The sequence below is a fragment of the Nyctereutes procyonoides genome, unplaced genomic scaffold, assembly GCF_905146905.1.
Source record: "Nyctereutes procyonoides isolate TBG_1078 unplaced genomic scaffold, NYPRO_anot_genome, whole genome shotgun sequence".
Lineage (NCBI taxonomy): Eukaryota > Metazoa > Chordata > Mammalia > Carnivora > Canidae > Nyctereutes > Nyctereutes procyonoides.
In genome coordinates, this window is record NW_026575020.1 from 40624583 (window position 1) to 40649328 (window position 24746).

General features: G+C 41.4%; 1 protein-coding gene across 1 annotated transcript in view; it reads left to right on the top strand.

The window, feature by feature from the left end:
- The window catches only part of PSMB7 (proteasome 20S subunit beta 7), a 66142-nt gene that overhangs the window by 23195 nt on the left and 18201 nt on the right, over window positions 1–24746 (top strand). Inside the window, exon 6 of the mRNA XM_055334211.1 lies at window positions 11579–11637. Within this exon, the coding sequence (XP_055190186.1) occupies window positions 11579–11637 (59 nt within the window). The remainder of the gene's footprint in view (window positions 1–11578; window positions 11638–24746) is intronic.

The window sequence follows — 24746 nt, forward strand, 5'->3', positions numbered from 1 at the left end:
CTCTGCCTCTCCTCTTCCTCATGCTCTCTTTCTCTTAAACAAATAAATCTTTAAGAAAGAAAAATCCTTGTTTCCTTCAAGTTGGTGTTTTAGGTTATTTACTTTGAGTAACATTTAACTCCCTTTTTAAATTTTTTTTTTTAATTTTTATTTATGATAGTCACACAGAGAGAGAGAGAGAGAGGCAGAGACACAGGCAGAGGGAGAAGCAGGCTCCATGCACCGGGAGCCCTACGTGGGATTCGATCCCGGGTCTCCAGGATCGCGCCTTGGGCCAAAGGCAGGCGCCAAACCGCTGCGCCACCCAGGGATCCCTTAACTCCTTTTTGACTATATTTAGAAAAGGAGCTGCATTTTGGGGGGAATTAGTTTTTAAGTGAAAATGTCATTGGATGCTTAAAAATCTATTTCTTTTTTTTTTTTTAAGATTTTATTTATTTATTCATGAGAGACACACAGAGAGAGAGAGAGTCAGAGACACAGAGAGGGAGAAGCAGGCTCCAGGCAGGGAGCCTGATGTAGGACTCGATCCCAGGTATCCAGGATCAGGCCCTGGGCTGAAGGTGGCGCTAAACCGCTGAGCCACCCAGGCTGCCCTCTTTTTTTTTTTTTTTTTTTAAAGATTTTATTTACTTATTAGAGATCACGAGTGGGGTTGGGCTGGGGTTGGGCGGGGAGGGCAGAGGGAGAAGCAGACTCCCTACTGAGCAGAGAACCCAGGGAACCCAGTGCTGCGGGCTTGATCCTAGGACCCTGAGATCATGATCTGAGGCTGAAGGCAGATGCTTAAGCAACTAGGCCACCCAGGTGCCCCTAAAAATCTATTTCTAAGCATATTAAATAGAGTAATTTTTTTTATTCATTGGGAATAAAAGGTAGATTCTTTGACATTGAGGTACATTTGCTGATGAAAAGGAAGCATTCTTCCACCTCACAAGGGGTTTAAATGCAATACTCAGTGCTTACTCAGGAGTGAAAACATCAAATTAAACTGTTTATGCTGACAAAGGATAAATCTGGATTTCAGCAACCCATGCAAGATTGTCTGATTGCTTGGCCTGCCCCGCCTTGAAGCTTTTGGCCAGGACTTACAATGAAATGCATTCATATAATTAAACCATTTCAAATCAGTGTCTGAGCTCCCTGAGCAATGAGAGGTGCTCCACTACTCTCTAGTGGCTGAATGTGGTCCCCTGACACCAACTTTGCTTTATATTCATAAATCAGCTCTTCATACATTGGCAGCGTTGGCCTCCAGTGCAGGTACCAACACCAGGAGACTAGTCCTCATAGACGGGAGCGGAGTGAAAAATGATCCCAATCCATGGGTCTGTGGAAAGCACCAAATTTTACCCAGGATGAGTGGCCAGTTGACTAACAATGAGCAAGTGTGAGTAAGCACTCTGTCAGGTAGAGCTGACACTGATCGATTAGAATGTTCTGTGTGTTACTCTTATCGCTGCATACATCTTACCCCTTGGCAGGCCATGGTGGCAAACAGGTCCTTGGGCACTTAAAATGGACCGCTCCTTAGCAGAAAGAGCAGCTTTTTTCCTGAAAATATCTGGTTAAATTGATTTGGGGAAAAGCAATAGAAATTCATTTCCTGGGGATCCCTGGGTGGCTTGGCAGTTTAGTGCCTGCCTTGGGTCCAGGGTGTGATCCTGGAGGCCGGGGATTGAGTTGAGCATCAGGCTTCCTGCATGGAGCCTGCTTCTCCCTCTGCCTGTGTCTCTGCCTCTCTCTGTCTCATGAATAAATAAATAAAATCTTAAAAAAAAAAAATCTATTTCCTGCTGCCTGTCAGAACTTCATGACTTTGAAAAAAAAATTTTTGAAGACCTCTGTTTCCATGAAAACTGCCAGGCCTGGAACTTGTTGAGAATGATTATATAAAATAGCTCCTGGAGGACGGGGACTTTGTCTTAGAGTAATTACAATTGCTAGCTTTTGTTGTGCCAGATATTCTGCTCTCCATGTGTCATGTCCGTCAAGTTTCCCAGCCACCCAATGAGGAAGATCCATTCTGTCATCACCCCCGTTGTAACAGGGAGGCAGCTAAGGCTAGGGCAGCAGGCTGCTGTACTGCAGCTTTCTGGGGACAATCATGTTGTGCTTGAGGTGGTGGTGCTTCCTGGAACATCTTGGCAGCCTTGCCAGGCTCGGAGCGTCCCCATGATGTGCTGGAGGAGGACCACACTCCTGCACAGCCATGTGTTCTCAGAGCCTGCTGCCTGCTGGGCTCCTGGGATGGTTGGTTTGAGGGAATGAGTGGGAAGTTGCTCTTCTAAAGTGTAGAGCCACCAGACCTAGGTTTGGGTCTTGGCTTCACTTCTTACTGACTACTGCCTTCACTAGCTGAGCCTCTGTTTCTTTGTTGGTAAAATTAGTAAATACGTATAGCACTTAAGTTCAGGGCCTGGGACTGAAAAGGCTCCCAATAAATGCTTTCCCCTTTTCTAGTTTGGGAGTTTGTGAGCATAGACCTTATTAGAAAAGGCAGATTTCTGCCTGCCAGCTTTCAGTTCCTTCTAGGAGTTTGACTTAGAGCAGTGGGTTTAGAAAATGGTTTTAGTCTTTTGTTTCTTCAGTGTTTTTAAAAACATAGGTTCTAGAATTGCAAAGTTTGATTTAGTACTTGAGTGAACACTATAAAAATACTGTTTCCTGTTTTTTTATTTTTTATTTATTTTTTTTAATTTTATTTTTATTTATTTATGATAGGCACATAGTGAGAGAGAGAGAGAGGCAGAGACACAGGCAGAGGGAGAAGCAGGCTCCATGCACCGGGAGCCTGATGTGGGATTCGATCCCGGGTCTCCAGGATCGCGCCCCGGGCCAAAGGCAGGCGCCAAACCGCTGCGCCACCCAGGGATCCCTGTTTTTTTATTTTTTAAGATTTTATTTATTCATGAGAGACGAGAGAGAGGCAGAGACATAGGTAGAGGGAGGAGAAGCAGGCTCCATGCAGGGAGCCTGATTTAGGATTCAAGGATCACGCCCTGAGCAGACACTCAACTGCTGAGCCACCCAGGCATCCCATTTCCTGTTTTTTTTTTTTCCATTTCCTGTTTTTTAAAAAGCTCTTCTGTCCTCAAGTCATTTTAATGCAGGTGTTTTTGAATATATGGAACAGGTAAAAGTGATATCTTGGTAAAATACATTTCAGATTTTGTCCCAAGTTGGGTTGTTCTCTCCGAAAAAGTTAAATTCAAACTGGACTACTAGGGATCCCTGGGTGGCGCAGCGGTTTAGCGCCTGACTTTAGCCCAGGGCGCGATCCTGGAGACCCGGGATCGAGTCCCACGTCCGGCTCCCGGTGCATGGAGCCTGCTTCTCCCTCTGCCTGTGTCTCTGCCTCTCTCTCTCTCTCTCTGTGTGTGTGTGACTATCATAAATAAATTTTAAAAAAATTAAAAAAAACAAACAAACTGGACTACTGGTACTGATAAGGTCAGAAATGCCTTCAGGGGTTTTGGAAAATGGAGGCTAATTTCAGTTTTCTTTTTCATTAAAATTTTTTTTGAATGGGACTATTTTAAAGTAAATACTAAGAACATACTTGAATGGCATTGCTAAACAGTGAATGACATCTGTTTAATTATTTAAAACATTTAACTAAAATCCCAGGCTCATTTAAATTTCTGAGCAAAACAACACAAATTAACCATACCTGGATGTGTGCTATTCATTCTGCTGATGTTTGAAGAAAAAGCAGTTTGGAAAGCATGTTCTTTTTGCGGTGGCGAGCTAAGAAAATACAGCTGTTTCCATGCTTACTTGTTAATCTTGATCTCAAGCATTTGACTTTGCTACTTAAGAGGGAACACAGAATGGAAGGAACATCAGATGCTTTAAATTCAGAATGATCTGGGTTCAAAATCTCAGATTTGTTAATTATTGATTATGTGATCTGGGCAAGTTGCTTACCTCTGAGATTGTCTCCTCTTTTGTAAGATGGGACTACTCAGACCTGCCATGTCTGAAGAGCAGACAAAACCGACGGGACTGTGCTTTGACATTTCTTAAACACCATGTGTCTGTATTCGTTGTGGTCTGCTTAGTAATTTGAGTGCCACAGCACAGACTTCTGCATAATCTGGTTTGAGGATCTGGCTTGAGGCTGATCTGCTCAAAGGACTTCATTATTAAGATGTTTTTACCTTTAAGATAATCCTAAGGAAGCCCTCGTGGTGGAGAGACATGGTGTGTATATTTGTTTGTGATGATTGATTGCTATCGTTCCTTGGAACTATTGACTCATGCATGGATTGACCTTCAGGCCCCTGTATAGAAATTTCAGGAGTAAGCTGCATGCTGCTGCTTTTAGCAGCACGACTTGTGACGGCTGGCAAGATCTTGGGCTTCTTGCTTTTTCTTTTTAGTTTTTCATCCTGTACCGTGTCAAATTCTTATTTTCTCCAAGAATATGCTTTAAGAAAGTGCAGGTAATAAATACATGGTCTTTTGAAGAAAAATAAGAAAATGTGAGTAAACAAAATAGTACCATCCAGATAGAAGCATAATATTTTGACTTGTATTTTCCAGATTTGTAGAATCTGTCCTCTAAGCTTAGGTGTTAATATTGCTTTGGAACATGTTTTTCCCTATTGAATATTTTAACATGGACAACTTCTCAGTGCCAAAAAAAGTATTGTCATGTTTAATGACTGTATATATAATATTGTTTATTTTTTTCTGATGTCTGATTGGTGGTGTTTTACCTTTACCTTTAGGCTTTTTGTTTTGCTAATCTAAACAGTGATCTTTTCATATACATAATTTGGGTACTTACCCATTTATTTCTTTAAAATGGCTCTCTAGCAGTGGCATTGCTGGTGGGAATGTATACCATTATGCTTTCTTTTTAAAATTTTTTAATTTTTTAAAAAAGATTTTATTTTATTTATTCATGATACACACAGAGAGCGAGAGAGAGAGAGGCACAGATACACAGGCAGAGAGAGAAGCAGGCTCCATGTAGGGAGCCAGATATGGGACTCGATCCCAGGACAGGGATCACGCCCTGAGCCAAAGGCAGACATGCAACCGCTGAGCCACCCAGGTGTTCCCTATTATGCTTTTTTTTTTTTTTAAGGTTCTGTTTATTTATTCATGAGAGACACAGGCAGAGGGAAAAGCAGGCTCCACGCAGGGAGCCCGACGTGGGACTTGATCCCGGGTCTCTGGGATCACACCCTGGGCTGAAGGCAGGCGCCAAATTGCTGAGCCACCCAGGGATCCCCCCATTATATTTTCTGATTGATGTTCCTAAATTGCCCCTTAGAAAAGTTCTATTCAGGAGTGCCTGGGTAGCTCAGTTGTTTAAGCATCTTCCTTTGATGAACCCAGGGTCCTAGGATGGAGCCCTGCATCAGGCTCCCTGCTCAGCCAGGAGTCTACTTCTCCCTCTCCCTCTGATTCATGCTTGCTTGCTTGCTCTCTCTCAAATAAGTAAAATCTAAAAAAAAAAAAAAAAAATCATTTTTGCTTCTATAAGTGTGTTAGGCTGCCCCCTTTCACTCACTATACCTTTGTCAGCCCTGGGTATTATTCTTTTTAATCTTTGTTAATGTAAAAGGTAAAAAAAATGGTTATTTAAACTCCTATTTCTTTGATTACTAGTGGCCTTGAACAGTGTTTCTGATCTGTACACACTGTGTACAGGCCAGTGCCTTTTTTCTTTTCTCATCAACTGCTGTGTCCTTTTTTCCTGTTGCCATATTGGCATATCTGTGATTCTTCTTAGTTATTAATGTCCTACATGTTGCACATATTTTTCTGAGTTTCAGGGCTTATATATATATTTGAAAGATTTTACTTATTTATTAATGAGAGAGACAGGGTGGGGCGGGGGGAGAGGTAGAGACACAGGCAGAGACATAGGCAGAGGGAGAAGCAGGCTCCATGCAGGGAGCCCGACGTGGGACTCGATCCCGGGTCTCCAAGATCATGTCCTGGGCTGAAGGTGGTGCTAAACTGCTAAGCCACCTGGGCTGTGAGGGCTTATATTTTATGCTATTTACAGGAGTTGGTCTTCCCCCTCCTCCCCTTAAGCCAGTGGCCTGCTATTAATAAGAGCAGATACTTCATTTTAAAAGATTGGCTGGAGCGCAGCCCTGGTGGCTTGGTGGTTTGGCCCAGGGCATGATCCTGGGGACCCGGGATGGAGTCCCACATCGGGCTCCCTATATGGAGCCTGCTTCTCCCTCTGCCTGTGTCTCTGCCTCTCTCTCTCTCTCTCTCTCTCTCTCTCTCTCTAATAAATAAATAAAATCTTAAAAAAAAATAAAAGATTGGTTGGAGCTGTGGCCCCTTGTGGCGTTTTTGCCTGGGACCCCCTTCTCCTGGAGGTTAGCAGTGTGGATGGCCCCCATTGTCATCTTGAAATGAGTCAGGCCCTGACAGTCAGAGATGGGGAGCAGACCTGCTTTTTAGGACTCCAGAGGGCATCTGTTGTGGGAGGAATTCTTTTAATGGCCACCAAACAGGAGTAGCTGGGGTGAAGTGGTATCCACCTGGTGGCTGCAGTGGATCGGGGAGTGCAGAGCAGTTCCTGGCCCCCTCGGGTGCAAGAGGGTTGAGTTGTATATCCTTCCCTCATCCCTGTCTCTCTCCACAGCCCAGGATGGGAGTGCGGAGTGGTTGGGCAGGGAGGAGGTAGACCGTGAGCTCAGGAAGGACAGTGGGTACAGGAGGTGAGCCTGTAGATTAGCCAAGTAGCCACTACTGCGTCTTGCACCATCATCTATCTATCTTTCTTCTTTCTTTTTCTTTCTTTCTTTCTTTCTTTCTTTCTTTCTTTCTTTCTTTCTTTCTTTCTTTCTTTCTTTCTTATTTTATTTTTTTTTAACTTTTTTTTTAAGATTTTATTTATTCATGAGAGACACAGAGAGAGAGAGAGGCAGAGACACAGGCAGAGGGAGAAGCAGGCTCCATACAGGGAGCCTGACGTGGGACTCAATCCTGGGTCTCCAGGATCACACCCTGGACTGAAGGTAGCACTAGACCGCTGAGCCACCCAGGCTGCCCTCTTTCTTTCTTTCTTTCTTTCTTTCTTTCTTTCTTTCTTTCTTTCTTTCTTTCTTTCTTTCTTTCTTTCTTTCTTCTTTCATTATTTTTTTGCACCATCTTTTTAAATAGTGGTCACTGATTGCACCTCTTTTTTCTGTTTTAAAGAACTTTGTCTGGAAGCAACACTAGCTACTCAGCCACTGTGGGTGGGCTGAAAAAGGCAGACTTGGTGGAGGTTGCTAAGGATCAGCTACATGAAAACTACTGATGAAATGAGGTGGTGGCAGTAAAATGCAAGAACCCATGGAGGGCATTTTACTCCCGTGGTATCACAAAGGTTTGGACCAGACTACGACATAGAGTGTGACATGGTTCTGTGGGTTTAAAGCCTTTTTTTCTTTTTGAACATTGAACTTGGCTTCACACTTGAGTTTGTCTTATATTCATCCCAGGATGTTAAATTAGACCATAAATGTTCTTTTCCGCTTTATCAAGGCATTTACCACTATCATCACTTCTTAAGGGCCAGCTCAGAGTTTTTCCCAACTCCATCATTGGGACAGTTGTCCTGAGATCAGCCCAGCTTAATTCAGCACTTCTTTTTCATGCTCACTGTGTGCCCCAGACTGCAGATATGAAAATATGGACGTGTTGCGGAGAGAAGAGTGATAAACCTGTGGTGAGGGGTTGGTCAGGGAAGTCTTGTGGGAAGAAGTAACCTCTCAGCTGGGGTTTGAAGCTGGCTAGGAGTTCTGTGGACTGTCAGTGGGGCAGAGGGCATGGTCTGTGTTAAGGTGGGGTTGGCCTGAAATGGTGTAATTTAGGAAATTGCCAGTTTTGTGTTAGGTGTCAAGTGTGAGGAGGGGGTCAAGTCATGGAAGGTCATGCATGTCTGCTCTGAACTATTGTGGTATGAGAGAGTGTCTCTAGTCACACCTGAGACAGGACTCCTGCCCTGTACTTCTTAGTTCTGTAAGGCTAGACAAGAAGCTATATCACTTCAGTGGGATGACTAAATGGCCTAACGTGATGGGTGGCACGTGGTGGGTGCTCAGTAAAATGCCCTGGTTTCTTCCTCTTTGACTGCCTTCTCCTCCCACCATTAGATAAGCTCTTTGAGGGCAGGCCTCCACACCCTTTGTTCCTAGAGCTCGTCCTGCATTTGTGGAAAGCATATTCCCTCTGATATCATTTCCTTCACCTGACATGCCTGCCATCTGAAGCAGAGGTCCTTGTTCACTGTACCCTGGCTTTTCTATTCATTTATTCCTTTATGGGAAGCCAAGGAGTTCTGTTGTCTAAGGTGACTTTGTTTTTGGAATAGAGGATCAGGGTAAATATTCCCTCAAGACTTTTTTTTTTGAATGTGCCAGGCTGGGTTGGTTGATGCTGAAATCATGGAAAGTCTCAGGGCATTATTGTGGCTTAAAAATGGGATATAATATCTAAAAATTTTGTAGGTCTCATGGCTGCTATACTAGTGTGGCATTAGTCAGGTGATATACTGTATACAGTTTTAAATGGCACTGAAACAAAATCTAGAAAACCTGAATACAGTTATTAAAGACTATTGGTCTCATTGAGTTTACCATCTTTTTTCTTTTTCCCCAGTTGCATTGCCTTTAAATTATGTGAGGATTTGCATCTTGTTCTCTTGCCATTTTGGGTAGTTGCAGTCATATTTGAAATTCTGACTTCAGCGTTCTAAGTAGACACACGTTCAGGGTTTCCTGGAGACCTGTTGACAAGCCAGTGCTACTCTATCTCCTAGCACTTCCACGTATTTCTGAAAAGGGGGCGCCAGAGTCCTCCTTTCCTAAAAAGCTGGGAGCAGGAGCTAATTTGCAAGTGATTTAGAAATTGTTATTAATGTTGAATTTCCCTTTCTTTTCAAGTGTATTTGGAGTCTGCTTATCTTTGATCTCAAGAGCAGGAGAATGAGGCAGTTTAGCAGGCTTGTGCTTTCCAGAAAAAGTTCTCGACACTCTGTCCATGCTGTATAGGTTGGAGTGTGTGTTGGAAAGGGGAAGCAGAAATACAATGTATTACATGTCCACAATAGACTCCAGTGTTCTTTCTATGTTTACCTGGCCTGCACCTTCCAGCTCTTAAAGAAAAAAATTAGTCTCTGATAGTGTGAGAAGCATCCCCACACTGGAGAGACACTTTTTGTTTCAAGAGTTTAGATTTAGTACATAATTTCCACTTACAGAAGTTTTGTCTGTAAGCATTATTTCTAAGCAGGAAAGAAAAATTTGTTTTGATAAGGGAAGAATTACTATATTGGGAGGAAAATATTTTTCACTTCTTAAAATATTAGATGAAGCTAAGCAGAAGGAAGTATATGTGCCCAGGAAAAATAGTAAAATTAACTTTATGGTGAACTGCCAAAGAAAAGATGGCCTCAGAGTTAAAACAGGGCTAATAACTTTCAAGGAAAAATGTCTTTTTTTTGTAAGCTTGGTTATTTTTCTTTTAAAATAATTTATTACAGTTTTCCACAAAGCTATTAGCTCTTAGGTTACCTGCCCTCCCCTGTCTTGTTTTAACATTTATTTCAGGCCTTTGGTACATTTACCCTTTACTCTTTGGAGGGAAATTCTTGGACCACAATGGATAAGGCAAGCCTGCTGTTGGGTGCTCTGCAGGAGCATTTTCTATCTAGAAGTATTTTTTCCTTAGCTTTCCGTATTTGCAGTTTTCTTGTTTCTTCATGACAGCTGTCCTTTGTTTTCCACACCAAACCAGCTTTTTTTTTTTTTTTTTTAACTAAGTCTAAGACTAGTTCTCACCTGTGCCTTAGAGCAGAAACTTGGCTTACTTTTCCCTCTTGATCCCTGAATCTCAGAGTAAATGTGTGACTCATAAAATGTTGGTGGACTTTGACTCTTATTTTCAGATTTTCGAGGACACATTTATTAACGAAATTGAGAGGTTTGGCTTTGGTGAATTTGCTCTTGCTTAAATGCCGGTTTTTTTGGGGTGCACTGGTTTTATAGCTGTTTAATATCTATCTCCTTACCAAAAGAGATATTTTAATATCTCTTTAGATTTTCTTTTCTTTTTTTTTTTAAAGGAGAAAAAATGGTTAAGAGGGGAAAATGGGGCTGCCTTTTGCTCCCAAGCCTAAATGAATAGTCATTGCTTGTAATACCAGTCTATACTTGACGCTTCCCACTGCTTTAGATGTGATGTATCTGGTGCTGTGAAGGTAATGATCCTCAACCACAGCAATATTCCATAACAGGAGTATCTGTCATATTCATCGGGATTACCATGTTCATTGATTTGTGTCTGTAAATCTGCTGTTTCTACCCTTTAAATTTGATCTATAATTGGACCTCCTTAAATGGTTCAGATAAGGTAGTCTGTATTTTCTCAATGCAGTGTGACTGTCAGCTTCTCCTTTTTCATTATACATTCAGCAGACTTGATAAAATCAGCAGGACACCTCATTTGAAACTGTTTAATCGCTGCCTTTTTCCTTTGCTAAAACCATTGAGGTGGTCAAGCGATGTACACAAATCATTTTAAATAGAAAATATGGTTTTCCCTGTGACCTAGCTAAATAGATAGTGTTATGCAAAACAAGTTAAAAAGTAATAAATGCCAAAAAAATCTTCTAATTGGAGTAAAAAATTGTGGGCAACTCTATCCTCTCTCCAAAAGTAGAGTATCCTGAAATATTGCCAGGACCCTGTAAAGACAAGATGATGGTTTTCTAAAGATTCTCTGGTTTCTGAACAAAGCAAGTTTAAATTTCCAAATAGTGCTGAGCTGCCTTTTACATCCATTCAAAGGGAGCCCACACTTATTTGTAATGCCTTTATATCCTACTTTTGTAGGGAGAAATCTGCTGTCTGTTAATATCTATGCATCGTAACCTTTCAGCCATTTGCTATTGTGATAATAAATTTTGTTTCTTTGTCTGTCATTTTGTCTACTCAGCTGTTACTCTTCAAAGTACGAACTAAAAATAATAGCTCCAAATAAATGCCACATAATAAAGTGTTTTACAGTTGAAGCCGGAATAACCCGGTGGCTGCAGCTTGCACACAGTCCTATTACCATTGCTGGTGCTGTAGTCGCTTTCCCGTGAGTCAAGGTGACTCGACCAGGGCCAGCTCATTAAAGCAATCTATTCTTTCTCACTGGCTTGGTATTTAGCGCTATACCCAGCAGCCTGCCAAGGCACAGTTGTGGAGCACCAGACTCACGGCATAGCATGTATGAAATTACATGGCATTCACTTTTTGAAAAAATACAAATTCTCCATCACCTCATTTTCATGCTTCAGCATTTTATTGTGAATAATTTACAATAACGCCTGTCAGGAGTGAAAGTAGGGCCAGTTGCAAGTTTACCTGAGACAGTGGTAAGTGTGACTTCAGCCTTTTGAGAAGCATTGTTTACCTGGTTTATGTGGCCCTAAAAGGATTAATATTTACACTCTGCTTGAGTGGGACATTGGATGTGTTTTGCCATTTTTGCTGCCCGGAAGTAAACTTGAGATGTAGAAGCTGGGAGTTGGTAGATACACTAAAAATGCATCTTTTTCTTTCAGGTTCTGGTTCCTTGGCAGCAATGGCTGTGTTTGAAGATAAGTTTAGGCCAGATATGGAGGTATGTAAGTCTCTGCAGTTTTATTCTCGTCACGTGTTTTTCCAGCTGTATGTCGGACATTTACAAATTGATTGCCAATTCCTCCAAAGTTTATACAGCACTGTTGTTGGTTGAAATGCTCTTTGGCACAGATAACTGTGTTTGCTAAGAAGACCAGTTGGTTGGGAAAGCTTCATTTTGAAGTGGCCCTGCTATGCCCTCCCCCAACTGTTCAGCATTTTGCTCTGGCCTTTGGGCTGTCTGGGAATATTCTTGGCCATGGATGCTGCTGCAACATGGAATGTTTTCTTGTGCACTAAGCTTTCTGTGTCACAGTATCTGAAAATGACGCAATTTTTTGTTTTTCACTGAGAATGGAGAAATGATGTATGTCTTTGCATGTCACACAGACCTGGTCTGAAAATGGGGACAGCCTAAAAAATCCCTATGGATTCTGCATCTGGCAGAAGATGGGGACAGGATTGTGTGTGTAGTGGACTATTCTCAGAGGGTGACAGATCTAGTGTCTCAAATATATTTATAAGAGATCCTTTATTATATTTTTTTGGTGGTAGGGGAGAGTGGTACCTTCTGAATGGCATCCCACCTGTCTGCTTGAGTGATTGATGTGCTCCCCCCATCTCACCGCCCCCCCCCCCCGCCATTAAGCATCCTTCCCACCCTCTAAATCTCCAAGAACAAACCCACAGATCTTCCATTGTCACTTTCAAAGGAGTGTTCAGTATTCTCGGATACTTCATGGTACCACATTATTCCTCTGCTGTGCTTTATCCCTGCTGCTCAGCCAGCTTGTGGGCACAGAGGTCCTGAAGTCAGCCTTCATTATCTGCTCTTGTTTTTTTTTTGATAGTTAATTTTGTGTTGGGGTGTAGCAACTGGTTTTCAACAATTAATAGGCTATTTATGAGTGGTTTACCCTATTCTTTAATATGTAGGCATCTGCTGTTTCTGCCTTTGCAGTATTGTTTTGTTTAGGTACCAGTCTCTGGGAACTACTTTTTGACAATGCTTTATGCCTAATCATCTTTGGAGGAGATTGCATATTTAAAAATTTTTGTTCTTCCACTAGCTTATTGTCATTGGAGCACCAGCTGTCATTGGAACTCTGGAGCTCTCTCTGCCCTTTAGGTTTGGGCCACGTGCCCTGAGAGCCAGAGGATGTTGGGCTGTGGATGTTGCCCGACCAGGACAGGGGTCTCCTGCCAGAAGCCTCTGTGCCCTTGGTACATGAGGTTAATTAGCACACGTAAGTGACTTGGTCACTGATGGCTCGATTTGTCTCCTTTCTTGGACATACGCCAGAGTTAAAATATATGACTAAAGATAGGATTTAGCTAGGTGTTTTATAGTAAAAATAATAGTGTCTTTCTCCATTTGAGAATAGTAAACAGGTCCAGGTATCAACTATAAATGAGATTAGGATTCTGTTCTCATTTCTCAGTGTGAAAATTTATTCTCGTATCAGCATTATTTTCTGTTTGGGGTTTTTAAGTGCAGAGAAAAAATAAGATGTACCAGGTCACTTAAAAAGAAAAAGAAAAAAAGCTCTTCCAGTGTTTAGACTAAAGGAGAGGAGTTCCCGAGGCTTTACAAACCCAGTAGAACTAAGGTATGGGGAGAAGGACTGACGATTTTTGTTTAGAAAATCATCTCAGTAATGTCAAGCCCTCCTTTAAACCACATTAGTCTTCTCAAATTTTCTTGAAAGCTTTGTCTATTTCCAATTGATTGGAACCTCCATATGTTAGAGAAAAATGAGAATTGCTGAAAAAGTTGAAAGCATGAGGTATATTAGAAGTGACTTAACACTCTGCTAAAGTAATTTTATATTATTCAGAGTTTGGATTTAAAGTGATTCAAAGGCCATGAATTTAATATTGATGTGATTTGAGGAAGTAAAGGGAAATGTGATCATGTCTTCAGTAAAATGTGTGATATCAGTCTGAAGAATGTGTTCTTTAGATGGATTTTATGTGCAACTCAGACCACTTGAGTTTTGTATTATCTGTGAGACCTTGAAACGGCCTGACCAAATTCCCATTTCAGATTGATCTACTAATTAATTTTACAATTTCAGGTGACTGGTTTTGGTCACGGAAGTGGTTGAAACTTGGCACAGACTGACCATGAGCAAAATCACTATTATAGAGAATGTAGTACCTCCCTCTCCAGTGAAGTGACTTTACGTGTGCATAGAAGGCAAATAATAGTGTAACAACTGACGGGAGAGAATTCTTTAAAAAATCTAAAGGGACATTAGTAGATAACAGAATTTATTGTAAAGACCATGCAACTAACACCTGGCCATCTTGCTGTCTTTTGGGGAATATTAAATGATGCGCTTTCATTGGGAGGCTGAGACTGGCTGGAGACTCTGAGAGGATGAGTTCTAGTGACTTCTTTGTTGTAAAAGAGAATTTGGTGAGGTGTCCTTTCCAGCACTGTATTTGCATAGAACTTGTGGAGACGTTTTGGTTTCAGATTTCCCAACTTTATTTTCCTTCTTTCCAGGCTGACTTGCTGTCTTTCTGTGATAAGAAGCCCTCTAAGACTCTTCTTTCTTGCCTCTTTTGATACTGCTTATTTCCTTCCAGTGTGAGAAAGGATTTTGGACATGTCTCACCCAGGAGAGCATTGCTGCCTCTCCAGTCTTTTTTTTTTTTTCTCCTCTCCAGTCTTATGTGGATTGCCAGGATAGTAGCTGCTGCGCACTTCACACAGAACTGCATAGGAAAGGGGAGATTTTAGGCTATCATAATTAGGTATTCTTCACCAAACAGTAATTTTTAGTTCAGACTCAGTGAACAAACTCTTGGCTTTTTTGTTAAATCAATTAGAGTTCATAGTCCCGACCCACCACCACCCCCTTGCCTTTCTGTCTTTCGATCTGTTTGTCTTTATGTAAACTTGTACCTTGGAAGCACTGACCCTAGACTGCAGTATTTATGGAATGAAAGCCCCTATCTCCTTTAGAAACCTGTACTGTGTTCTCATTATCTTTAGCTACGTAGTCCAGCATGGTAGCCAGCAACCACATGTAGCTATTGAGCATTTTAATGTGTCTAGTCTGACTTGAGAGCACTGTAAATAAATGGAAAATGCATGCCAGGCTTTAAAGACTTAGTACAAAAAATTAAAAAAATATATTTCATTGTGGCACCTGGGTGGCTCATTTGGTTAAGTGTCTGACTCTTGGTTTTGGCTCAGGTCATGGTCTCATAGTTGTGAGATTGAGCCATGTGTTGGGCTCCACGCTCAGTGGGGAGTCGGCTTGGGATTCTTTCTCCTTCTCCCTCTGTCCCTACCTGCCACCCCCCCGCCCCCGCACAGTGTCTACACTTGCACATGCTCTCTCTCTAAAATAAATACATCTTTAAAAAAATAATACATATATTTCATTAATAATATGTGTATTCATTGCATATTGAAGCAATGCTACTTTAAGCACGTAGGGTTAAATAACATTATCATAATTTAATTTCTTATTTATTTATTTATTTGTTTGTTTGTTTGTTTATTTTTAAGTATTATTTAAATTCAATTTGCCAACATATAGTATAACACCCAGTGCTAATCCCAGCAAGTGCCCTCCTTAGTGCCTGTCACCTAGTTACCCCATCCCCTATTTATTTATTTATTTATTTATTTATTTATTTATTTATTTATTTATTTATTAAAGATCTATTCACTTGTGATAGAGAATAAGCATGAGCAGGGGGAGCAGCAGAGGGAGAAGAGAGAGAATCTCCAGCAGACACTGCACTGAGCAAGGAGCCCAATGTGGGGCTTGATTTCACGACTCCGAGATAACAACCTGAGCTTAATCCATGAGTCAGACACTTAACTGACTGAGTAACCAGGCCACCCCTATTTTTACTTTTTCAAATGTAGGTACTAGAAAATTTAAAACTATGTATGTGACTCATATATTTCCATTGGGCAAGGCTAGGATGGCATTGTTTCTTGAACTTGTCATTTACACATCACATTTAAGGTTTCTGCCATATTGACACCTGTATTATTTTTCTTGAAAAAAAATTGTTTAATTCACTATTTTACAGATTGTGATATCATGTACATGTAATAAAATGCACAGATCTTAACTGTACAGTTAGATAGATCTTGGCATTTGTAATTCATTTCTTGTCTGTTCCCTTTCTCTTCCCTACAAATGCTTTAGTTCAGCATTTTAGGTTAAATTTAGTTTTTTTTTTTTATTTAGTTTTTTTTTTAAGATTTTATTTATTCGAGAGAGAGAGAGAGAGAGGCAGAGACACAGGCAGAGGGAGAAGCAGGCTCCATGCAGGGAGCCCAACGTGGGACTGGATCCTGGGTCTCCAGGATCACGCCCTGGGCTGAAGGCGGCGCTAAACCGCCAAGCCACCAGAGCTGCCCCTTTAATTTATTTTTTATTTATTTTTATTTTTTTATTTTTTTAAAGATTTATTTATTTATGATAGACATAGAGAGAGAGAGGCAGAGACACAGGCAGAGGGAGAAGCAGGCTCCACGCCGGGAGCCCGACGCGGGACTCAATCCCGGGACTCCAGGATCGTGCCCTGGGCCAAAGGCAGGCGCGAAACCGCTGAGCCACCCAGGGATCCCCCTAATTTATTTTTTATTTTTTATTTTTTATTTTTTTTTATTTATTTATGATAGTCACAGAGAGAGAGAGAGAGAGGCAGAGACACAGGCAGAGGGAGAAGCAGGCTCCATACACCGGGAGCCCGACGTGGGACTCGATCCCGGGTCTCCAGGATCGCGCCCTGGGCCAAAGGCAGGCACCAAACCGCTGCGCCACCCAGGGATCCCCCTAATTTAGTTTTTAAATATAGTTTATATCTATGAAATCCTGGGTGTGATGCATTGGTTGTTTTTTCCTGAGCTACAAGAACATGAGTGTATACTATTCATGTGGATAACAAATGTATTCATGTATCACCAATCTTGTGCACGCCCAGGAGTATGAGTATTAAACTTTGGGAAATGTGGGGCTGCATCCTGCTCCACCACAGCCCTTCTTGCTATTGTTTGAATACAGGATGTACTTGCTTGTCATGGACTCCTTCTTGCTGCAGGCGTCAGCCGACAGTGCCCTTAGTTGCTTCATTTATTTGTGTTCTTGTCTTCCATCGTATACATGTATCCCATTGTTTGATGGCTATTTTTGGCGGTATCTCCCTCAGTTACCCTTAATAGAGGGAGATCTTTGAGGGCAGAGGCCAAAAAATCATCTCTGTTCTTCAACTCATGTTCAGTATGTGTTTGTTGAGTTGAGACAGGATAACCCTGTGCTAAAGCAAAATCTGAGTCATCGAAAACTACCTGGGAAATGGAGGGGACTTTCTCTTCTTCCAATCTGGAAAGTGCTGAACATTTTTTTGAGATAATGGAGGAAGATAATTACTACACTTCTCAAGTAATATACAGCGTTGGGGCAGAGTCAACAGAGCAAACACCCCCATTAAGTACACAGTCGACACGAAGATGGAGCAAAGGGCAAATGCTCATTGGGAGATTATAGGCCAAAAAGCAGAACGGTGAAACCCAGCTGGGATTCATGAATGGCTAAGACAGGTGTCTGCTGTTTCAAGTTATCCGAGCCAATGACTTGCCTCAGGTAAAAGCTCTGGTTCAAGGTTGCAGAGGAGACTGCCAGCTAACCATGTGAGTTTAAGAGACCTTACAGTCTTTAAAATTCCTCACCCCGTTGTGACCCTGACACTGCCTTCAGTGGTCTGGCCATTTTCATTTTGTTGTTCTCCTTGCTATTGTTGTTTCTCTCCTTGCTATTAGCCTGGAAGTCCTCCGAGGGCCGGAACTGTGCTGCTTCCTTCCTCTTTCCTTACACCTAGCATGGTAACTGCTGCGGAGGAGGCGTTCAACCAGTATTTATCGAGCGAGTAAAGAGGTGTCAAAAGCAACTTTAGTCCTTCCCAGATCCTTTTATTGATACAGTTTGATAACTTCACCTTTACTATTCATAGTACTCAGCAGTGATAGAAATGAAGGCATAACAAAATTGTATTGTGATAAATCTCCCACTTTATTTTTATTCAGCAAAGTTGCTTATTTGCTATATATTAGCAGAGTAGTGGGTTTTGAAATGTTGAGTTGACCTGACAACAAGGGGTCAGTTATATTAGAGGGTTTCGGTTGTTTTTTTTTTTTTTGTTTTGTTTTGTTTGTTTTTTTTGTGATGATGGATCACATGGAGCCACTACCCCAGATTTTTTTTTTTTCCTATTGTTAAAGCTGGTATAAGAATTAAGCCCCTGATCCTGGTTATTACCCATGGGCTAGCCAGACAGCAAATTAGTGATAACCACACTGTGGCCTTTTGAGTCCATTTTCCAGTTTAGTATAAGGAGTTTGACCAGAATACCTGGATATAATGGTGTTAGCTTTGTGAGGGTATGTATCTTGAAAATTGCTAAAATTGCTCACAAAAAACAGATTTGATTTTAGGGTGGGGAGAGAATTAAGGGAATCCATCAGATAACTTAGGTTTGTCTTCCATCCATCCTATTTTTTTTTTGTAAGAAGGAATGTTTTCATTGGGCCCAGTGAAAAATTTAAACTCTTGAAGATTATAATTCATTAAAACGGGTAGAAGATTAATATTTAGTCTGTCAAGATCAATACTGTCCCCTCTTTGCACTAATTGTCAGAATAGCGTGTGAGGGCCGCTGAAGGGTAGTGGTGTGCGGCAGGACCCTCACATCACAGGGAGACGATTCAAAGGCAAACTGTCCTGCACCCTCTGGTATCGACTTGCAAATTAGCATCTGGAATCTAATTAAACAAGCTTAATGAAAGTAGCAGCTGAATGCTGCTGGAAAAGACAATCAGCTTTTTTCCCCCCTCTCTGATACATATTCTGTACTATTGAAGTTGGTCACCAAACACATCGTGTGAGCACAGTTAAAAAAAATTAGCATTTATTTGAAGAATAGAAACTGTTTTTCATTCTGTTATGCATTTGGCATGCTCTGGCGTCCCATGAGAGCCATGCCACAGCAGATAGTGCACAATATTTATAAATCCATGACAGGCAATAATAGCAACTTGAAAAATTCTTTTGCTAGAATCTCAAGTTGAGAGCTGCCAAAAGCGGAGAGGATCAGATCTGCAGTGGCAGCTGCTGTGCCCTACAGTTAGAATTCTAGACTTTGAAGATGCTCAACTTAAAGAAATGAAGACTGCAGGCTTAGCCAATTTTTGCAGGTTTCTAGAGCTCTGGCTCTCTGCCTTTTGAAGATGAGTTGCTGAAGCTTCTACCACTGCCTGAGGCGTGCTAACACCAGCAGGATCTTTTTTCCCCCCCTAGTCTTAGTGTGTCTTCAGTTTTAAGTAGCACATGCTTAGTCAGTGCCAACTGTGATGGTCCTTTCTCTGGTCACAATACCGAGGGATGAGCTCTTACCCTATACCCTTCAGAAAGAAGCCACGAAGATAGATGGTGATGTATACAAGTGCCACTTCAGCTGTCTGATTTATGGAGTCATATTTCATCGCTCGGCAAGTGCTGGCCTCTAGAGAAGCCCTTATAGATTGCTAAAGATGTGAGCAGCTATTGCCCTAAAGGCTTGTGGTTACCTCACAGACGTGATGCCAAACACCTAGCTACCGAAGAAACAGAATTAATCTGTCATTGCAGGCAGCTATAGATCCACTTTAAATAATGAAAGCGTTCATAACCAATATGGTGTCCTGACAGCAAATCTTAGAAGTAACTATAGTACGTTTTTTTTTTTCTTTTTTTTAAGTCTGGTGGTAGAAAAGCACTGAAATTACAGATTCATTTGTGCTTTGTACACGGACAATAGTGTAAGAGACCTGCATTATTTTGATTAAAAAGAATTTGGTTAGCTTGGCACAGAGGGTGGCCCTGAAGGAAAACCTAGAGCATGGATTCAGTGTGGTCAGGTTGAAAGGAGCCATGGGAGCTTAGGAGCTAGAGGATCAGGCTGTGAGTCTGTTTCCACTGTCCTCATGGCACAATTTTGGGCAAGCCACGGCCCAAGATGGTCCATCTAGAAGATTGGGATTCAGAGACCTGCCTGGAGGTCGCTGTCAGGATTAGATGTTGTCTATAAAACACCTTATATGGTGGCTCACACAAAATTGGCTCTAAAATATCGCAGCTGCTTCTGTTTTTCAGTTATTCAGTAGCAGGATACAAACATCCCATAGCAACGACTGATACGATCATTCATGCTTGCATCAGGCTTGGAGATTATAGCATAATATAGATAGATAGGACTCTTCTTTCCCATCTGAAAGCTTAAAATCTGAGACAGATTTGCAGAGAGGTCATAATGACAGTAGAGGAAGCCTGTTTAACACATACCAGAGGCTGTGGAAGTATTTGCCTTTTTGCTAGGATGAGGAAGGAGGTATTGAAGATACACTAATCGCAGTAGCTGGTGCTTGTTGAGTGCTGGTACACTGTGCCAGACTCTGTTCTAACAGCTTTCTCGGCATTCTCTCCTTTACTCTTCAGTAACTGTACAGAATCTATACTATACTAATCTATACTTTGTTAGCCCCGTTTTGAGCAGAACAGGGGGCGGTGGGGAGGTCAGATACCTTGCCCCAGGTCATACCGCTAGTCAGTGATGGAGTCACTGTTTGAATCCTGGTCAGTCTGGCTTTCAAGCCTTCCAGTGTGATCCATCACTGTGCCATTCTACTTCTTTGCGGGGCCTGAGGTTCTCTGACAATAGAGTGGGGAAGACATCTTATTCCAGGTGAGCTGAGGTCTGGGCTGCTTGGGCTGTTTTTCTCTGTTGAGGGCTTGTAACGATGGCAGGAAGCCAAACAAATGTCAGTAGAGGTGCATAAACCTCTTCGGTGAGCCCAGTGATTGGAAGATGCCCAGGAATAGAAAGACATAAAAAGTTAGAAATACAGAGATGTTGGGAGATATAAAAAAGTCACTTGGCTATGAAAAATATTTTTTTCTTCTCTTTGAGTTAATCAGACTTTTTCCGTTTAACCCTCCTTCACCCCAAATACCCTTTGATTGTTTTTCCCCCCACAGTTTTCAGATATTCACAAGAGAGCTGTTTTTTTATATAGCTAATGTTCAGATGGCATAGACCTGTTCATATTTAGTAATGAGACCAAGAAGTCCTTAAATATTGGTGAATGGCATTTGTCCATTTGAGGTAAATTATGAATAACTTGAACAAAAATAAAAAAAAATAAGCAAGACTATCATATTTGAATAATGAGGTGCTCTTTTTTTTCCCCAACTGCCAAAACTTTTTAATCTTCGTCAACAATTGTTCTGTCCTCCGTCTTATTTAGGTTGCATCTGTGCGACTCAGCTCAGGAGCCCTGACAAGCGGCATATGAATTCTGTATTCATTAGTGATCTTGATCCAAATGCCTCTGTCCCTGCCACGGGGGCTCAGGTGTGGAAGCTGCTGGCTAATCCCACCAGCTGACATTCAGAGGTTTAATGACTCCATAGGAAGGTGACCACTCGCTGGGAGGGTTGCTGGCGGAACCCACACAGCAGACAATGGAGATCAAGGAGGACTATCAGTGTTGAGCCCAAGCACCTTCCTGTGTGACTTGAACCCTGTTGGCATCAAACAGAGTTTTAAGTAAATGCAAAACTAAAACAAAAAACCACCTGACCTTCGAGAGCTCTCATAAACAATGGTTTTTCTGTCTTGATATTGATGGTGTTTAAGATTGTTTTTCTTGTTGTACCTTAATGGGTGTCAGCTTAATGAGCTGAACTTGACGCACTTTTCCAGATTTTTAGATTTTAAGGTTATGTTTGTCTGGTTGCTACATCTGTTTAGGTATCTTATGTATGTCTGGGGAAAAAAAATATATATAGCTAGAGCCAAAATTCCTTCGTATTACATGGTTTTGAGGATCTCTACTGACGTTTTTTATTTATTGTGATCTCTGGCTTTGAAAAAATACTATTAGAATGTGAGTTCTTTGACTTGTGACATGTCACAGGATGTTTTGACTCCTCTAGTCTAAGAATGTTGGATGCCTTTTTTAAAATAGTAGCTTCATTGAGATAAAACTTAAACATCCATATAACTCAGTTACTTTAAGTGTGCAGTTTAGTGGTTTGTAGTATATTCTCAGAATTGGACAACTATCACCACAGTCAATTTTAGAACATTTTTGTCACTCTCCAAAGAAACCCTGTACCCATTAGCAATCACTCCCCATCTACCCTCAGCCTTCCCAGCCCTGCGCAACAACTAGTCTACCTTTATCTCCATAGACTTGCCTTTTCTAGACATTTCATATATAGGAATCATAACAATACAGTCTTTTGTGACTGACTTCTTTAGCTTACAATATTTTCATAATATTTCATCCATGTGGTAGCATGTATTGTTACTTCATTTCTTTTTATGGTTTAATAATACTCCACTGTGTGGACATACCACATTTTATTTTACCTGTTCATTAGTTGATGGGGATTTGGATTGTTTTCACTCTTTGGCTGTTAGGAATAATGATGCTGTGAGCATTTATTACAAGTTTTTGAGTGGGCATACATTGTCATTTCTCTTGTCAATCACTTGGAGTGGGATAGCCGGATCATATGGTAACTATGTTTAATCTTTTAAGGAGCCATCAGTCTGGTTTCCAAAGTGGCCAGGTCACTAGATAAGCGTTAGATGGTAGTAAGTTGTGTCTTTATTGTTGGATCAAAAAAATGTATTACCTTTCTTCAGTTTTCTTTTAGTTTTTTTTTTTTTTTCTAAGATTTTGTTTGGTTATTTATTTGAGAGAGAAAGCTTGCAGGAGAGTGAGCCGGGGGCGAGCAGAGGGAGAGGGCTAAGCAGACTCCATGCTCAGCTCTATCTCACAACCCTGAGATCATCACCTGAGCCAAAATCAAGAGTCAGACGCTTAACTGACTGAGTCACTGATGCACCCCAGCATTAGTTTTTTTTTTTTTGTTGTTGTTGTTGTTGTTTGTTTTTTTTTTTTTTTAGAGATGTCAGAACCCAAAAATATAACCCTAGGGGCCCAGGGTGGGATTACTCATAAGTAGTGATTTCCAATGGAGTTAAACAGTTAATTTTAGAAATGAACAGATACTGAAGTTGGCATTATGATTCTGTGGGTGATTTGGAAAATTACTTTTAAACCTTTAGAATAGATAATGAGAAGACATAGTTGATGGTTAAAGCTTCTCACCAGACCCGATATTTTGAGTTGTCCTGTTTACAAAATGAGTTTGTTCTCCTGAATTGGAGCTCACTAGTGAGTGAGGTTTGGAGACACAGAAAGGAACTTCTTTTTTATTTTTTTTTAAAGATTTTATTTATTTATTCATCACACACACACACACACACACACACACACACACGGGGGGGGGGGCGGGCAGAGACACAGGCAGAGGTAGAAGCAAGCTCCATACAGGGAGCCTGATGTGGGACTTGATCCCCCGACTCCAGGATCACGCCCCAGGCTGAAGGCAGGTGCTTAACCTTTGAGCCACCCAGGGATCCCCAGAAAGGAACTTCTTGAGTTAGGGTTGTTCCCTTGGAATCTTTTCCTTCTGTGATATTTTAAAAGGTAGATGGACATTTTCTTGGTCTTTCTCCTGATGATTCAAGAGCAAGATTTTGCTCCCTCTGTACAGCGTCTGGAATTTTCACTGCTTCTCTCTCTTTCCGATTATTACTATTATTTTTAAAAAGATTTTATTTATTTATTCTTGAGAGACACTGAGAGAAGGGTGGGGGCGGGGCAGGAGACATAGGCAGAGGGAGAAGCAGGCTCCCTGCAAGGAGCCTGATGCAGGACTCGATCCCAGATCACGCCCTGAGCGAAAGGCAGATGCTCAACCACTGAAGCCACCCAGGTGTCCTCTCCCTCTAAGTCTGTAGGATTTCTTCATCATCCTGATTTAGGAATGGCCGCTTAATGTCCATTTAGCTGAGTCTGTGTGTCCTCATCTCTGTATCTTCAGACCTTTACTTAATGGTGGGGCTGTCGTTTCCACCCTTGCCATTTTATTCTGCCTGTGATACAAGTTGAAGTTCAAAGTGGGGTACTTTGAGGAAGGGGCAAAAGAAATTTTATAAAGTACCTTAGGTCTTCCCATTTAGTTTCAGGAAATAAAAGGGGATTAGATGAGAGGAGGCCCAGAAAGAGGTTTGATTTACCAAAATCTCCAGTGAGCTAGAAATGGATTCCTCTGGGGGCCAGGCCTCTAGAATTCCAGTCAGCAGATCTGAGGGAAGTGACCCTGTGTAAAATTTGAAGTCCTCTAACTCCAGATCTTTGAGGCATGCTGAAAGTACTACAAATGCTACACTGCCATCGTTACTGACTTGGAGAATTCTTTTTTGATTTTTTTTCCCAAAAATCTTTCAGTGCAGTACTTTTTTCACACTATGCCATGTGCCCACTGAATTTCATTTTCTTGTGAAGTCAATATATAATCAATCAGCAGGTACTTATTGGGTACCAGCTGAATGCAAAGCATTACACTATACTTGGTGCTGCGATTCAGAGGTAGTATTGCAGGAGGCCATTCTGTATGATGGTGGAAATTCCTTATACAGCTATGGGCAAAGTAGATTGAAAAGGAGGGATTATTTTACTCTGGTAGATAGGTAATTATTTATGATGCATTTCTTTGGAGCAGGTGTTCCCATTTGAAATGTTTTCACTTTACATATTTCCTATAACTGAGAAAGGCAGGGGGAAATACTCTGTATAGGAGAAATATTTCACAAAGTATATTGCTTTCTGCACCTGTGGCAAGATCCAGCAGGCAAAATTTAACTTCTTTGTGACCAGCAGCTCTTTAATCAGAGAGGGGAAAGAGCTAGATTTCACTGTTGAATAGAAATAAATGTTTGGTGTGACTTTCAACTGTATGGGTAGAATTAAAAGGAAGTTAGTTTTGTTAACATAATATTCTATTCTAATATAATATTCTAGGTAGGGGGATCCCTGGGTGGCTCAGCAGTTTAGCGCCTGCCTTCGGCCTAGGGCCTGATCCTGGAGACCTGGGATGGAGTCCCACATCAGGCTCCCTGCATGGAGCCTGCTTCTCCCTCTGCCTGTGTCTCTGCATGTCTCTCTCTCTCTCTGTCTCT